This window comes from Aphelocoma coerulescens, chromosome 19 (genome assembly GCF_041296385.1).
Source record: "Aphelocoma coerulescens isolate FSJ_1873_10779 chromosome 19, UR_Acoe_1.0, whole genome shotgun sequence".
Taxonomy (NCBI): domain Eukaryota; kingdom Metazoa; phylum Chordata; class Aves; order Passeriformes; family Corvidae; genus Aphelocoma; species Aphelocoma coerulescens.
The window spans coordinates 6,137,174-6,153,339 of record NC_091032.1 but is presented as its reverse complement, the minus strand read 5'-3'; the positions used below and the strand labels follow the sequence as shown (position 1 = coordinate 6,153,339).

The 16,166-nt window shown below is 44.9% G+C and overlaps 1 protein-coding gene across 4 annotated transcripts in view; it reads left to right on the top strand.

Moving 5' to 3' along the window:
• Positions 1 to 16,166, top strand: part of MYO1C (myosin IC) — a 51,834-nt gene that overhangs the window by 16,083 nt on the left and 19,585 nt on the right. The window contains exon 1 of one of the 4 annotated variants that reach the window (XM_069033610.1): positions 8,801 to 9,035. The exons of the other annotated variants lie outside the window; for them this stretch is intronic. Within the exon in view, the coding sequence (XP_068889711.1) occupies positions 9,018 to 9,035 (18 nt within the window). The 5' untranslated portion in view covers positions 8,801 to 9,017. Of the gene's footprint in view, positions 1 to 8,800; positions 9,036 to 16,166 lie in introns of those variants that run through there. 4 annotated transcript variants of the gene reach the window in all.

The following is a 16,166-nucleotide window of genomic DNA, read 5'->3' as shown; positions in this document are numbered from 1 at the left end:
CCCACGTGCTCAGCTCAGCTGCCAGCCCTGAGCCTGACACGCTGCCAGGGCCAGTCTCACTGCCTGGCTCCTCTCCTTCCGTCTGCCTTTGGAAGCTGCTCAGGCCCTTCCTTTGAGCACAATCTGGAATTTCTACAGCTCATCCAATATTCTTATTTTGGGTTCATGATCTAGTTGTTGAAACTCTTGCCTTAAACTTTTCATAGGGTGCTTGTGCCCATCATAATCAATGTAAAGTGCTCTTTGTTCCCTTACAAAGGAGGGTTTGAAAGAAGCTCAGTATCATGTGTGTCACTAATAGTTTTGTTAGAACTTATTTATAACTTTTCACTGCCCCAAAATAACTGCCTGCCTTAGGCCAACAAAGTCAGTTTGGAACAGAGGAGAGGAAAAAAAAAAGAAAAAAAAGTGGTGGTGGAAGTACAAATTGTGCCTGTAAACTCTTCACTTACAAATCATCAAATGAGAAACTGCTCCACTTGTCTCAATGTCCAGAGCATTGAATGTGCTCACAGAACTTAACTCCACTTGGAACTTGGAGTTTACTGCAGAATTGCTACATTTGCTTTAAAGGAGGGTCACACCCAGAAGAAAAATAAGAACTTGTTGCTCCCAGGTATCACCCATCACTTGCAGGTTGCTGACTTGGCTTTTTTCCCTTAAGGAACCTATGGATATTACATGGAACAAACCTATGGCAGATGCAATTGTACCAATACAAAACATTGCTCATAGCAACATATCCCTATATTTTGGGTACAAATTACACTGATATCCCAGATATTACACTGATACAAACATCTTTATCTTACTAGAAACTGTCCATCCTAAGGGATTTTGCTGTTACAGTAACACTAGAGAGGAGTAGGGTTAGTTATGTGTTGGGGCATCACTCGTGTACAAACCAGTTTATAAAAAAATCCAAATTTAAGGAAATATGTTCCACGTGTGAGCTTCTCTCCTGTGCTTTTCAGGCAAGTTTTAGATATTTGACCTTTATTCTTCTGACTTTGGAAGCTTGAATATACTCATAAAATCTAGATATTACCTATGCTTCAGTCTCCATGTAACAGAAAAGTTCATGGCTTTGAAAACAAATTAGGAATTCCACGATGGCTTTATTCAAGCTTTATGAAAAGCTCCGTGCTGCCTTAAAAGAAACAATTTCATTTGGCTGTTTTGGAGGGAGGTATTTCCTTTTTAAATTGTTTTTCACAGCACCAATGATCTGATTTTGGGTGTGGTTTATTTTAATGCAAAGCTACATTGATGAAAGATGTCAATTAAAAGAGAAAAGGACAGGAGAGGTCAGTCAGGTTTAATTGTTTCCTATAAAGCAGTCTGATATAGGATTTGTAACTGGATTTCTGTAAAATGATGTGTGCTGGCACAGTTAAGAACGATGTCTTTCAGGTTTCAGCCTTCCTTAGGTTTCAGATTGAGCCAACTAAAGAAAGTAAAGCAACTTAAACATTCTGTTTTAGTGCTGGCAGTTCTAAATAGACAATTCCTGTATTTAGAGAAGAATTTTGCAATCACTGGGGGCACAGGTGAGGCTTGGGATCCTGTCAATACAGCATTAATAAGGGTGGTTGAACTCTGCTTTCAGACTCTCAGTCTCATACCTGTGATTCTTCTCAACTTTTTACAGCCAAGACAAATATCTTATTTCTCCTGGACCTGACTTTGAAACTGGGCAAACAACTTAGTGACTGCATCCTTGGAGCTGGTATGAAAAATAAACAGGGAATACAACAGTGTTAGGGTCCAGGCTTACAGCTGAGACTTTGTACGGACTTAAATCCACAGGGAACTCATTCCCAAAAATGTTTTTTTCCAAATTTAACTTCCAGATACCACTGACCACAAGCCATACCAGGAGAGGCCATCTTGCTGAATTGCTTTATAATTGTTATGGAGCAAGTATTACACAAGAAAAGAGGCACAAGAGCATTCAAAATAAGAGCTGTCTTGTAGATGTTTTTCTCTCAGTCATAACCACTTGTGTTTCCCAGCTCTGAAAAACCTGCCTGTTGCTTGAACTCATTTTCCCCCTTACTGTGCACTCAAGGATATGAAGTATTTAACAGGACAAAAATTAAAGGTCAGTCTAAAAATCCTCAGAAATCAAGATGTCCCCAAAGATAAAGTCCAACATGAGACATCCTCTTGGCACAGAAGTGCTGCATGTCCTGGAAAGCTTTGATTGCACACCCTTTTCTGGCCAGGTGTTGTGGGAACAAGGACCAGGTACAAGCAGCTGCTGAGATCCTGGTGACACTGGAGGAATCCTGTGGAACAGTGTAGGGATTTGGGAATAATTGGGAATCTCAGCTGTGTTTTCGTGGGGATGTGAAGCTCCTGATGCTGTGATGTAGAGAGAGCTCTGCTGTCAAACTTTACCATCAATGACTCTTTCACAAGGGTGGCCTGGGTTGGTTGGTTGGTTTTTTTTGTAAGGCTCTCACCCTAAATTTGCAAACTGACCTCTGCAGCTCAAGGAGGTCTCACCTACTGACAGGAAAATGTTGGCTGGGATTTGGCCTCATGTTCCCCTGGAAGCTGTGTCATTCTGCAGGGGCTGGGGGAAGACACATAGGATGTGGCAGGGCTACAGATACAGAATTGTTTGTACATTTTGTCACAAACATCTCTTGCTGTCAGGGAGAAAAAAAAAAACAAACCAACCCAAAACTCTGGGTGATAAATCTGTCTAGCAATTTATATTGTGCTCGTTTCCGTGGCTGTGTCAGACTGTGTTTGGTCAGCAAGCTGCCCTGCACTGGGAGCTGGGAGCTACTGGCCTTATCCAAAGACAAAGCAGAGATGGAAAGATACCCCTCACTGGGGATCACAGGGAAACGTTCCAGTTTTATCACTTTACCCAAACAAGGCCTTTGTGAGCATTGTTGTAGGAACTCCCTTTCATTTGTATAAGAAGGAGGAAAATCTGGCCTTTAACTGGGCTTGCAGTTTTGGTGTCTGCTGAAGGGATGGGGAAAAGCGTGTGTTGGAGCTACAGCTCCACACCAGTGCCCCTGGCAGCTCTGCTGGGACGTGCACAGCTGCCTGTAGCTGCCAAAACTATTGGCCTAGGAGACATTAATTCCTGCAGTTTTGTGGGAACCCTGCAAAAATGAACTTAAATGGTTCCCAGCGTCTTTACTGTTTAAACCAAGATGAGGAGGAGAACTCTCCAGTTCATAAAACACAACAGCAAACTTGTGCTCCGTGGATCTGAAGGGCAGATGAGCCTGCCCTCTGCATCAGCACTGCCTGTGTCGTGCTTTAGGATGTGGTTGTGTCTTTTCCTGCCCTTTCCCAATCAGAGACGTGCTCAGCTTTGCTTTGCAGGTGTTATTTTACAGATTTAAAAGTCTATTCTGTCTTTTTCCTGCCACGGTGAAAAGCAAGGGCATGATAGAAGGACAGAGCAGCTCTGATTTGTCCATTTAGTTGCTATTTTGGGCTGTAGGACAGGACCCTGCTCAGCAGAGGAGTCACAGGTGAAATTCTGTCCCTGTGTATGGAGGGGAGCCCGGGATGTGCTCGTTTCCCCTGATGTGTGAGCAGCCTGGTGTGTCCCTCCTCAGTATTCCTGTACATCCTTCTCCTCCAGACTGCAAACAGTTTAGTGCTGATCTGGCCTTATATAGTAATTTCCTATTATTAGAAACATTTCCTTGGGATCTTGCTCAGGGAGTAGCAGAGGGAAATCCTGTTTCCTTCATCTAACTTGCAGGCGAAGCACCAGTGCTCACTCTTTCCTTATCTCATGGGGATGGAACAAGAAGTTTTTGTTGTGACATGCTTTCCAGCCTTAAGCCCTTTTCAGAAATGCAGGAAAAGAAATGGGAAGGAATAGGAATTGTCAGTCAGCAGTGTGAGCTGTAAGGTTTTGTCTGCAGCCTGTGCATTCCCTGTTCTTTTTCATCGTGTTTTCCTCACTCAGATTCAGTCCTTCCTTTGAAAAACCAACTCTCTGTTTCATGCTGGGTTGTGTGAAAAGTAGTGTGCTAGGATGTTTCACCTGAGAGTGCCAGGGATGGGCAGGCAGTCAATGGCTGTGCTAAAAAAGAGGAACAACTTTAAGGAAGGAGAAGTTTTTGTTCTGCGTGCGACAAGAACGTGTTTTTAAAGGCGAGACTGGTCACTGAAAGCACGGAGATATGCACAGGCTTTGAACACTTAATTTTTCCTGTGAAAACATTTTTTCCCCTTAAAAGGAAGATGTAGGTCCTGCCACTGGGAGTGACTGTTTGGAAAGTCAGTCGGGAGGAATGCACATCAGCTGAACTGAGTCAGGCTGTTTGTATTACCAGCTCCCTCCAAACCCTGTCTCTGCCACAGGGAGCTGCTTAAAATGATTGTGCCAGAGCAGGGCCAGAGCAATCACAGGGAATTAACTGTTGGGTTTAAACTTTGTTGTTGGAGTCAGTGCAACAATTGCTGTTGGGATCAGAGTGTGTTTGTAAAATCAGGGAAACCCTGACAGGGCCGCAGCGCCCATGAGCGGGAGCAGCCACGGGGATGAGACAAGCTGGCATCACATTAAGGGCATCTGGTAATTATAAAGTGGGACTTTGTTCTGATGGCCACTGTCAAAGCCAGCCAGCCATTTCTGTTTCACTGGCTCAGCAGAAAGCAACAACAAGGAAAATTTATCGTAATTTGTTAGATTAACCCAGTTTCTGTTCTCGCTCACGTCACAGACCCAGAATTATTGTGTGTGTGCGGGAGCCATAACTAAATACAAGCCCGTCATATGTGCTTTTTAATCCATCACCAGGGGCATCAAAACAGGGAACAGCACTGGCAGAGAAAGTGTAGGAATCCAAGGAGATGTGTGCATCTCCATTTTTTGTAATATTCCTTTTTTTTCCCTATTTATTTGTGAAAGAGTGAGCTTGGGAAGAGAAGAAGTTCGGTGTTCTCACTGACAAAGCTTTCTTGGAACAAACAAAACCAGTATTGACAGTTTTAGGAATTACAAAGCATAAATTAGAATCCAAAATAATAATCTAAATATTCTTTGTCTTCTGGTTTTTGAACCTTTTTGGCCACACCTCACTATTTTTAAGGTTTTGTCTGTAACCGTGCAAACACCTTCACAGAGAACCGAGGAATTCAGTCAACTTGTGATGTCATGAAGTTTGCAGTAAAATGAAGGAACTTTCATCATCTTGAGGCACCTTTTGAGTGAGTATAACGAGCTTTTGGTTTAACCTTTCTAGGTGTGAAGTTTCATGACTGTGCAGGAATGTTGTGTCTCCAGGGGCTGATATCCTGTGTTCAAACCTCTGTTCCTGACTACTTGTTTGGAGCACTCTTGCAAGGGGAAGAGGAGATGCATTAATCCAAACACTGGGTAGAAAAGAGACAATTCTTAGCAGAACTAATGATGAAGGGAGGAGGTTCTGCCTTGTTATCAAACCTGTTACAATATTTAGCTTTGGCTCTTTGGCAGAGCGTTGATTTATTGTTACCCTGCAGTCGAATGTTCGTTCTCTTCTGGACACAGGGTGTTTTTCCTAAGCAGTGGGACAAATGTCCCTCAGAACCCTCAGTTTCTGCTATAGGGTGTTTTAGGAATGTGAGGCATTTTAATCAGTTTCAGATCCGGATAATCTGTACAGCAGGACACGTGACAGGTTAAAGACATTTCTATTTTTTGATTAAGATGTTCCTCTGACCTGCAAGAGGAAGGGCTCTCAAATTCCTGGCCTGTTTAGGGTGGTTTCTTTCCCATGGTATTTTTGCCAAGTGCTTTCTAATTATGGAATGTGTCTTATTCTGTAGTTCTTTTGCAAGGCAGAAATAAGGAATATTATAAAAATCCAGAAGGAAGACACGCACTGATAGATGAACTTGACACCTTTTGGAATAACACAGATGTGACCCACGTTGATTTTTGAATAGCATGAACCCAAGGCAGCATCTCATACCTCTAGATTTATATTTTGCAGGGGAATCTGCACAGCAGAGGGGAGCACTGATGGTGTTTTCATGGGGCCAAACTCTTTATTTTTTCAGCAGAGCCACTGCTTGCGGGTGTAGCTTAGCAAGTCACGCTCAGCTCTGCGAGCCTGTCGGAGCAGGGCTGACAGGAAAGGTTTCCAGTCCCCTTGCTTTGAATGTGAAATTTTATGCAGGGAATCAGCTGCTTATCTGCAACGAGCAGAGCAATCCCAGTGCTCTAATCCAGGGTTTATATGAGTCACTTCTAACTGGTGAGGCCTGGAAAACTTGATTCATCCCTCGGCCTGTAGTTGCCTGTTGTAGTGAGCCAGATCGTGCCAGCCATCCTCAGCAGAAATCACAGACAAGGGCTGGGCTCTGCTGCTGGAAAGGAAGAGTCTGGTTTTATCACCTTAATAATCCAGGATCAAGATCTTACAAAGTAAAATTATCTCTGCTTTCCAACTTTTTTTTTTTTTCCCCTCCTAATTTAGGCTAACCCACATGTAGGAGTGTTTTCCTTGCCAGCAAAGGTTGGGCAGTAGTTTGGCTGCAGAAAAAAAGCAGTTTGAGTAAAGGTCTTTCCAGTGAATAAATAAATAAAAGTGTTCTCCTGCATGGAAAAAAAACAAGGGAAATGTGTAAAAAAATGTAGTTCTAAGTGTTGGGCTGTTGTATACTCTTCTCTTATGTGGCATTTTCAGTGATGAGATGTGATCTGAGAAGTGTTAGGAGGTGTAAACTAGGGGAAAGGTGAGATTGCTTATGTGAAGATAACTCTGCTAATACTTAAAATTGTCACAGGAGTTTTACTGAATCTGTTTGGTTACAGTTAGTCTGATCTGAGGAGTGCTGGTGGAGCACTGACATTCTCCTCCTGAAGAATTAGAGCTGCCAGGCCACAGCTTTAATTATGCTTGGAAAACTGGCTCAGGGCTCACTGTTGTGTTTCAGTAATGGCTAATGTGGCTCAGTTTGGGAAATGGAGTTTATATTACCTTTGATCTTACCTGTGCACAGGAGAGGGGCTTGGAGTAGTGTCCATTTCCTTCAGTGCCAGCCCAAAGCTAAACCCTCCTCTGAGCCGCATCCTAAAGCCGCTGCCGTTAAAAATTCACCCAACTGAGATAAATGAATGAAAGTCCTGCCAAGCAGAGTTGTGCAAGAACCACAAATAATGTTCAAAATGGAGGCTGAGAGGGCAGAGGAGCTGTGGCACTGCAGTGCTCTCAGCAGCCAAGCTCCATCCCAAATCCTTGGCACATTCTGCCCGTGCCGAGTGACATCCAGCGTGGCCGGGATCTCTGGGATCGCTGCCTTGGGCCAGAGCTAATTAGAGGGGAGTGCTGCACCCAACCACTGACAACATCTGCTACGTGTGTTTGCTTTTAAATAGCCTCCTCTGTGAGTAGGTTGAAGCTTTTTAGCTTTTTGCTCTAAATCTTTCTGCTTCAGAGCTTGACTTTACCCTTCCTGTAACAGAATTTGTGGTGGATGCGTTTTGATAAGGAGGAAAAAAACAAAACAAAAAACCCTTTGAGCAGAGCTGAGTGCAGAAGGTGCCAGTCATGAAACATCAGCAGCTGAGCTTGGGAATCATTCCATGGCTTTGCATGTTCAATGGTTACAGAATCTTCCTGACAGCCCATACTGGGAATTATCTGAGATAACTGAGGGATGGCATCCTCTGTAACACATTTATGTCTTTATTTGCACTCCTTTGAGGATGGATACACAGCTTAGTCCATTGAGGAACAAAATAATTAATAAAATCATAGAATAATTTTAGATTGGAAAGTACTTGTGGAGATCTCTGGTCCAACCTCACTTCCAGGCAGGACCAATTAAGATCAGGTCGCTCAGGAATTGTCTGGTTGAGTTTTAAATATCTCCAAGGATGGAGTTTCACAATTTCTTGGGCCCTCTGTTCCAGTATTTGACAGCACTCACTGGGAAAAAAATTTCCCAATAACCCATTGGAATTTCCCTTCTTCCAGCTTGTATCCATTGTCTTGTTCTTTCACTTCCCCCCTAATGCTAGTGAAGGCTGTACAGTATTTTTGTCAGAATGCTCTTATCTCGGGGAGGTGGGTGGGAAATGAGGGGAGGTTTTCACACTCTTGGGCATAAATAATTTTATGTGAACGGAAATAATTTTACCAGAACACTGATGAGCTCAGAGACAGCAAAGTGTGCAACTTCTGTTTGCCAGGGGCTGGGGACTGAGGGCAGCAGTGCCTTCCCTGTGTCCTGTAGAAGGCTCTTACTTGGTAGTGCAGGTGATTTTGTAATGAGGACCTCAGAACTTCCAGGTGTTCTGATGCTGAATGTCTCCAAATGAATCTGGAATAAAATACTGCTGAGCCAGGTTGGACAGGGCTTGGAGCAGCCTGGTCTGATGGAATGGGAAATAGGTGAACTTTAAGGTCCCTTCTAATCCAGACCATTCTGTGATTCTAAATCCTAGTGAAAGCAAACTGCATCCAACCCTGGACTCTTTGTGGCCCTTTGATTTTCTGAGGAGGTGATTCCAAGTGTAACATCAGTCCCAGGACTGGGGTTGTGTGTTTGCTGTGTTTGGGGTGAGCTGGGAGAGGCTTTGGGGAGCCCTGTCCATGTTGCTGCTCCAGGACAATAACTTGCTGTTCCAAAGTTCATCTCTTCCTGTCTGCTGGCTGTGGTTTGTGTGCTGGGCTCGGCCCCAGGTTTTCCAGTGCCTGGGATTACTTTTCTTTCCGTTTTTCCCTGTCATTGGGCAGCAGGAACTCCGCGGGCAGAGCGCAGCTGACTTCCCCGGGACTGCCTCTCCTGGGCTGCGCACGGCGGACTCTCCTCGCTGGGAGGGGAGTTCTCCTTCTCCTTGGAAAACGCCCTCTCCAGATGCTCCAGTAGGAGCTGGTGGGAGGGAGGGAGTTGTGACTGCGCTGAAAATGCCATGAAAAAAAAATAAAAAAAATAAGGCAACTGACAGAAGAGAGAACTTGTCCTCAGATTGCTGCTTTTTGCAGCGGCGTAAACGAAGGCTCTGCAAGGGCTGCGGGAGCTGGCAGGAGGCAGAGATGAAGTTCAGAGGCGGGGTAAGGTTTATTTAACTCCTTTGGTGGCTTTGCAGCTTTCAGATGTGTGTCTGGTCTCAGAAGAAGAGAGGAGAAACATTTTCAGGGTTTCAGCAGGAAAGTGAAATGCTTTGAGAAAGATCCCTTCGTTGGGAAGTTATGTGAAAGGGGGTGAAATTGGATAAAAAACCAGGGAATACCTGTTTGGAGGAGGAAGCCAAGGTGGGAGTTGAGAAAGTGGGAAGAGAGGGGGGAAAGCTGTGCTCTGCTTTAGGAGGGAAGAAAGGGTGGAGCTTTCACTTGGGCACAAGGATGTGGAGGGACCGTCCTGGAGCTGGGCTTTGCTCCTGTCCTTCCCAGGGCTTGTGTCTCCATTCCTGCCAACCTAGGGAATGGCAGGAAGTACCCTCTTAGGGATTCATTGCCACTCGGTTCCTCCAGGCTGTATTTTAGTGTAGGAAAACGTTGTCCATGTTTTAGCAGCAGCCAGAACGCCTGGCCCTGCGTCCTGCATGGCAGGACAACCCCAAAACTTGGGAGAAGGAGTTTGTGGCAAAAGATTGAGAGGAGTGGGATTGTTACCTGGAAAAACAGATGAGTAGGAGAGGAGGATAAAAAAAACTAACAACAGAGAACACAGAGCTCCTTCTTCTGTGTTGTAGCACAGGAACAGGGACACTGAGTTAAGCTAAAAGTTGCCAAAGAGATGCAAAGATTATTTTCATACAATGAATAATTGGGCCATGGAATTCACTGACTCTAGAAGATGCTGAGATCAAGAATGAGGGAGTGTTATAAAAAAGTGTGTGGGCTTTTGACTGGATAAGAATGCTCAAGGCTTTAATTGGTAAAGTGACCAAATTTAGGAAGAGAAGGACTGAAAACGTCACGTCTGTAGATTTGAGCAATTCTCTGTGGAAGAAGAGTTAGCATGGAGCTGTGTATCCCATACCTGCTCAATCCAGACATCCATGCATATTTTCACAAATATTCTGGTGTTGACCACTGAGAGAGTGATGAAGGGAAGGGCAGAGCCTTTGGATGACCTCCTGAGTCTGTGGAAGTGGAGGTGACAGGGTTCGAGAGGGTGTTTCTGCTGGCATGTGGGGTGCTGGGGCCAGCACCTTTGCACAGCTGTGGGCCTGGAGGAAGGTTGTCAGAGGTGGCAATGAGAGTGTGACGGGCAGAGGTGGTGTCTGGGGTGGTGCTCCGTGGAACTGTGGGTGTGCAAGTGCCCTTCGCGTGCCCCGGGAATGCTCTGGAGTTCTCTTTGGAAAGTTTGACTCTCAGAGAGAAGGTTGTGTGGGGGGTGTGGAATGCAGTGGGGAAGGGCTGGGAGTGGGGTTGGCAGTGGGACACCAGCAGGGCTGGGCATTCCCAGGGCAGTGCAGCAGGGAATGGGGCATAGGGGGCACATGCAGGCCCTGGCTCATAATGTTTGGGTTTTTGCCACCCTTCACCTGCTCAGTCTGATCTGGAAATCAGCATCAAAACTCACTTGAAGGGGCAGCAAGCTGAGGTTTTGCCTTTTTTTAATGTCTTTTTCCAATCTGTTTGTCCTCTGAAGCTGCTGTGGGAGGCCCAGGCCTGTGGGCACAGGTCTCCTGAGCAAACTGCCACCAGCAACATCTTTTAACCAGCAGCAGCTTGTGCCATCTGTTCAGGAGCAAAAATGTCAGCTCCCTAAATATAGAAATTCTGTGTATTTACTTTTCCAGCCCTGGTGATCTTTCTGGTTTGCCTCGTTCATTTTTCTTACTGCCCTTTTATATTTAGCCTGTTGATTGAAATATCATTACCCCTCTTAAGGGTAAACATTTTTCCTGTCCTTCAAATCAGTGCTAATTGCTTATTTCCTTACTCATCCCCCCACAAAGTAAAATCTAGAAGGTATAATTATATTATAAACATTGAACAAATAATATTATCTGCTTATTACCTGTATTTCAATTTGTCCCTACTCAAAGTATGGAAAACTTCAAAATAATTACAAGGATTAGTCAAGGATGTAGCATTTCTATCTCTTTAATGGGATTGTTTTGAAGAGTGTATTCTGGAGTCCCATCCTTCCATATGGTTTAGGATGGGAAGTATCAGAGGGAGAACCAAGTTCTGAGTTCCTTGACTCCAGACATTCCATTGTTGCTGATGTATTGGTCTAAAAGAAGCAAGAATAAAAAGTAATTCTAAGAAATGGTCCTTGAGAGGCAGCTGCAAGTTCAAGTTTTTCCCTCCAACTCTGCTGGTCTGGGTCACCAGAGTTGTTACCTGGTTTTGATCCCCATCCACCTGACAGCTCTGATTTTCCCAGGTTGTCTTTTGGGAAATCACTTCATTGGTCTTACATAATTCAAAGCAAAAGAAAACATTTCCTTTTGTTTGTTTTTTTTTTTTTTTTTTTAGCTAAACAAGCCAAATATGTGTGTTATCAATTATTAGCTCAGGTGGCTTCAGACAAATCCACATGGTTGGATGCAGGGGATTTTTATGGAAAACATGGAGCTGCCTCTCGGGGAACCTTCTTTCCAACCCAGCTGTTGACTAACAGAGTTGTGTCCAAAATGTGCAGCTGATTTTCAGTGTGGCAGGAGGGAGGAGGATCCTGAGTGGCTGCACTTCAGTCTGTCAGGGATTTGCTGGCAGAATCCCTGATTCTGGTCCACCTCCATCATCATTGTTTTTTTCTCCATGTAAAAGGCAAGAGGAGCTTTCCCATTCTGCACCTTGGGAATTGAGGCCCTGGATACAACAGCTGATTTTTGTCTGCTCTGCTGTCTAGCCCACGTTGTGTCCAAGCCCTTTCCCAGGCTGTAGAGTGGACTAGAAATCAAAGGAATTTTTTCTCCTTCCTGCAGCTTTGGCATGACAGTGAAGAATGTCCACGAGACAAATGTTTTTTAGCTGCCACCTCCCCACGAGAAGTTCCTTCTTGGTTCAGGCTTGCATTGTCTTCCAGAATCTAATCTGAATTTCCCTTCCCACTCACATTTGGTTCTGGCCTGTTCTTCCGTTCCCGGCTTTGTAACTATTCCTGGAGCCTGCAGATCAATCATCTTACACTTGATACCAAGATAAAGGTGCCTGCCTCTTCCCAGATGGAACCACTTCCTGGGGTTGTTCTAGTGAGAGTCTCCTGAGTGGATATGACCCAATCTGTAAAAATACATTGCCAGGAGAAAATACTGAAATATACATTTTTTTAGATGGTGAAGCAGAAACTCTGTTTATGTTGTGACTTTCCTTTCTAAATCAGTTCTGGATTTTCCCTGCTCCATGCAAGACCATTCACTTTGAGAACTCCAGGTGTTTTCTCATGGATGCTCCAGGAAGGAGTGGTTTATGTTGTGACTTTCCTTTCTAAATCAGTTCTGGATTTTCCCTGCTCCATGCAAGACCATTCACTTTGAGAACTCCAAGTGTTTTCTCATGGATGCTCCAGGAAGGAGTGGGAGTTGCTGTTGCTGCCTGTTCCTCAGTGTGTCTGGATTTGCTGTGCCAGCACCGACCATTCCAGTACCCACCTGGGAATGAGTCCTTGCTCCATGTTGGGTATTCCATGGCCATGGAGCAGCTGGTGGACAAAGCCAGGGGGAGTTTCTTGCTCTGCTCACATCAGCCCCAAAGCCCTGTGCTCATGGCAGAGTTGCCCTCCCATCTTCCAGCACAAACTCCCCCAATGTGTTCAGCCTGGCTGACTGAAATCCTTTGGATTTGGCCATGCAGAGCAAAAGGTCCTGTTTTTAATTTCTGAGGTGGATTATTTCTCCGTGTCCTAAGCAGAGGAAAAACTTTATCATGCTTTGGCATTAAGAAGAGTTTAAAGGAAAAATATGTGTTTACACCTTCACAATACCGTGTCAGCGATTTCCCAGTTCAGTTTAGGAAACTCCATGGTGCAGTCTTGAGTGGTTTTGTACTCCCAGGAGCTTGGAGGTATTTTCTGGTCTTGTTGACTCTTGTATGAACACAAAGAAAAGCTGGAACCCCAGCCAATGTAAACCTGGCTCTGCAGGCTGCATTCAGCAACCAATTTACACCAGTGGAAAGCCTTTCCCAAAATTTAATCCCAGGGAAGAAAAAGCTATGTGAAAGCAGTGCTGTGGTGGTGATTGTACTGGTCCCCACCATTCTGGAGCGCCTTTTCCCTTCCTGGCCTTGAGCCACTGTTGTGCTCACGGCTCTGGAGAAGACATTAAAAGCAAAGAGTGGGTTAAACAGTGTGGGAATGAGTCCCTGGAAACTGTGCCGTGGGGTGGCTTTGGGAAACGTGGTGGCAGAAATCAGTTTGTGCACTCTGGAGTGGGAGTGACCCTCAGAACAGTGGGTTCAGCACGGGATGAAAGGGGAGATTGAGAGGAGGCACAGGCACTCCTGAGCCCACAGGCACAGAGATCACATGGAGATTGCTCAGATTTTTGCAATTCCCTGTTTGCAGGCTGTGCTGGGTGTGGCATTAGGTGTCTCCATCCTACAGAGGTCAGGATCCTCAGCTGGGTCCTCCTTTTGATCCCTATAGGGGACCTATAAGGTGGATGTGGTGCAGCTGACCCAAATAATGCAGTCAGTGGGCACCTGTGTTCCCTTTCCTCCTTTCCTGGGCCTGACACTCTCCCAATCCCACAGGGAGGGGATTTCGCTCAAAACCTGCAGAGAAAACCACCAGATTCTTTTTTCCTGGTCTTTGTTTTGCTGATTGAGTTGCATTGCTTTGGTTTAGAGGTGTTACCCAGTGCCAGGGAGGCAGCAAAGCCTGGAGGAGGGATTTGGTGCTGAGCTTTAGGCTAAACCTGACCTGCCTCTCAGGGGGTCGTTTCCCAAGCATTTAAAGGCAGGAGGAGCTGGCCCTGCTGCTGAATCCTTGCTCCTCCCTGAGCCTGCTGTTGTTCCCCATCACTGGATCCTTGGCCATCATCATTACATGTGGGACCAGTGTGGGGACAATGACCTGGATTAAAACAAACAATCTGAGTTCATTTTAATCCCTATCAGATTTCCAGTCTGGTTTCTTGCACAAGTCCTGGGCCATAGGCAAACTGCTTTAATGGTTAATTAGCACCACCATACCACATTTAACCCGCTCCAGACTGGGTTTTTTAGCATTAATTTACAGCCACCAGATCTGGTGTCTGCCTGCTAACAGAAAATCACCAACATTTTCGTTACTTTCATTTATTCAGCGCCTTACTGCCACACTCATCATTCCGTAGGAACATATGGTCATCACCATGATTATTTTTTCTTAAGTAGTGTCTTCCCTCCCCACTTTCTTCCTTCTGCATGACTCTTCTGTTTCCATTTTGCAAAAAGGGCTTATTTTCACCTCCTTTTATGGTCCATCTGTTGATGTCAGTGGCAGTGAAACAGTTAACGCTGACATTTGAGGCTGGTGGTAGACTTGGCCATATGCAATAAAGCAAATGAGCAAATGCTGGCATGGAGAAGTGCCTATTGCTCAGCTCTGGCTTATATTTGCACTGAGCTTGGGCTTGGGAGGGTGCAAGACTCAGTAAAGTTTATATTCTGGAGGCTCTGACTGCGTCACATCCCCCGGTCACATTTAATTATCGCCAAAGAGCTGCTTTCAGTGCGTTGGTTTGGCTTTTGGTTTGTTTCAAGCTGACTGCAAATTTGAGGTCGTTATTTTGTTCTCACGGTGAGAGGTTGGAGTTGAATGAGGAGACAAAAACTGGAGGAGACCAAAAGTTCTTGGCCTTAAATGCCTGTCCCAGAGGAGGCGGTTGAGTGCAATTTTCTCTGTTGTAAGGGGGATGGATTGGCTCTTCCCTCTCCTGGATGTGCACAGCTGGGATCACTTTGTCCTGGCCTGCAGGGAGGGGCTGATGAAAGAGCTGCTGAAGCTGCTAAGTGACGTTTTCTGTGAAAGTCTTCAGGATTATATAAACTTGGATTAACTGTTCGAGGCTGGAAGTTTCTCCTCAGTCATTGTTGAGGCAGCTGTGTTTTAGGACTGTAGCTGTAAACTTACCCACTTGAAAAGTAGTTCTTTTCTTTGGGTTTTACCTTTGTTCTCATCACCTTGTCCAAAACCTGCTCCAGGACTGCACTGCTCTGATAGAAGGATTCCAATTTCTAGGCGGAGTTTGTTTGCATGTGATTTATCTCTATTTTCCTTTCCTTATCTCACCACCTTCCTTCTCCAAGGATTATCCCTTTTCTCCTCACCTTGACAAAGAGGGTGGAAGACAAGAGAGCATTTTGCTGAAGCTGTGAAGGACTTGGCTTGGAAAATTTGGGCCATTTTCGAAAGATTACTTAATGACAGTGTCTGCAAAATTCCTCCCAGACTGGGTCTTTCCAAGCTTAGAACTCAGGCCTTCCAGACCATGAGACTAATTGGAAAAAATAAAACAGGAAATCAAATGATGTTTCTTTGTGGTGTTTGAGCCATTAGAGTGGGTCTGGAGTTGAGATTTCCAGAAGGAACTGATTTTCCTATCTGAAAACTGCAGGTTTCAGGGAGTCACTTCTGTCCAGGCTTACAGGGAGGAAGCCAATTAGAACTTGCAGAAATAGGCAGAACTGCATTTACTAATCATTTACCAAATCAAAAAAGCATTTACTAGGAAATTGGTGAGTCAAAACAACTGCAGACTGAGGGGATTTGCATCTGTTTGGACCCAAATTGATACTTCAGTGAGTCTTGCCCTTATTACTGTCTAACAAAACTAAAGGTAAATTTTCTTCCTGACCGAGGCTGGGTTTATTTTTTTCCCTGCACACCATCAGTCCCTGTGCTCTGACCACTTTTGTATCTTGGGAAGGAGCAGAAAGGAACTCTGTGAGTCAGTAAAAAACATTTACATCATTGTGCAGGGTTTTGGGGCTGGATGCAGGGTTTGACATTCCCAGTTTGTGATGGGTGTCTGGGATTGCTCTTAGTGCATGAGCCTGCTTAGGAACAGACACCTCTGGTGTTTGTGCAACATCCCAAAATATCACTTAGTGCTTTAGGGAAATGATTTAGGAGAAGGGTGCTTGCTGTGAGCAGTTTGCAAAGTAAGGAGGGTTCAAGAAGATAAGGAAATGCAGGCAGGTGTGAGGCAGATGGTTTCACACGTTGTATCTCCTGTCTCGTTTCTGTGGTGCCCCTCATCTTCTCCATCTCTGTCCCTTGAGTAGAGATTTCCCCAG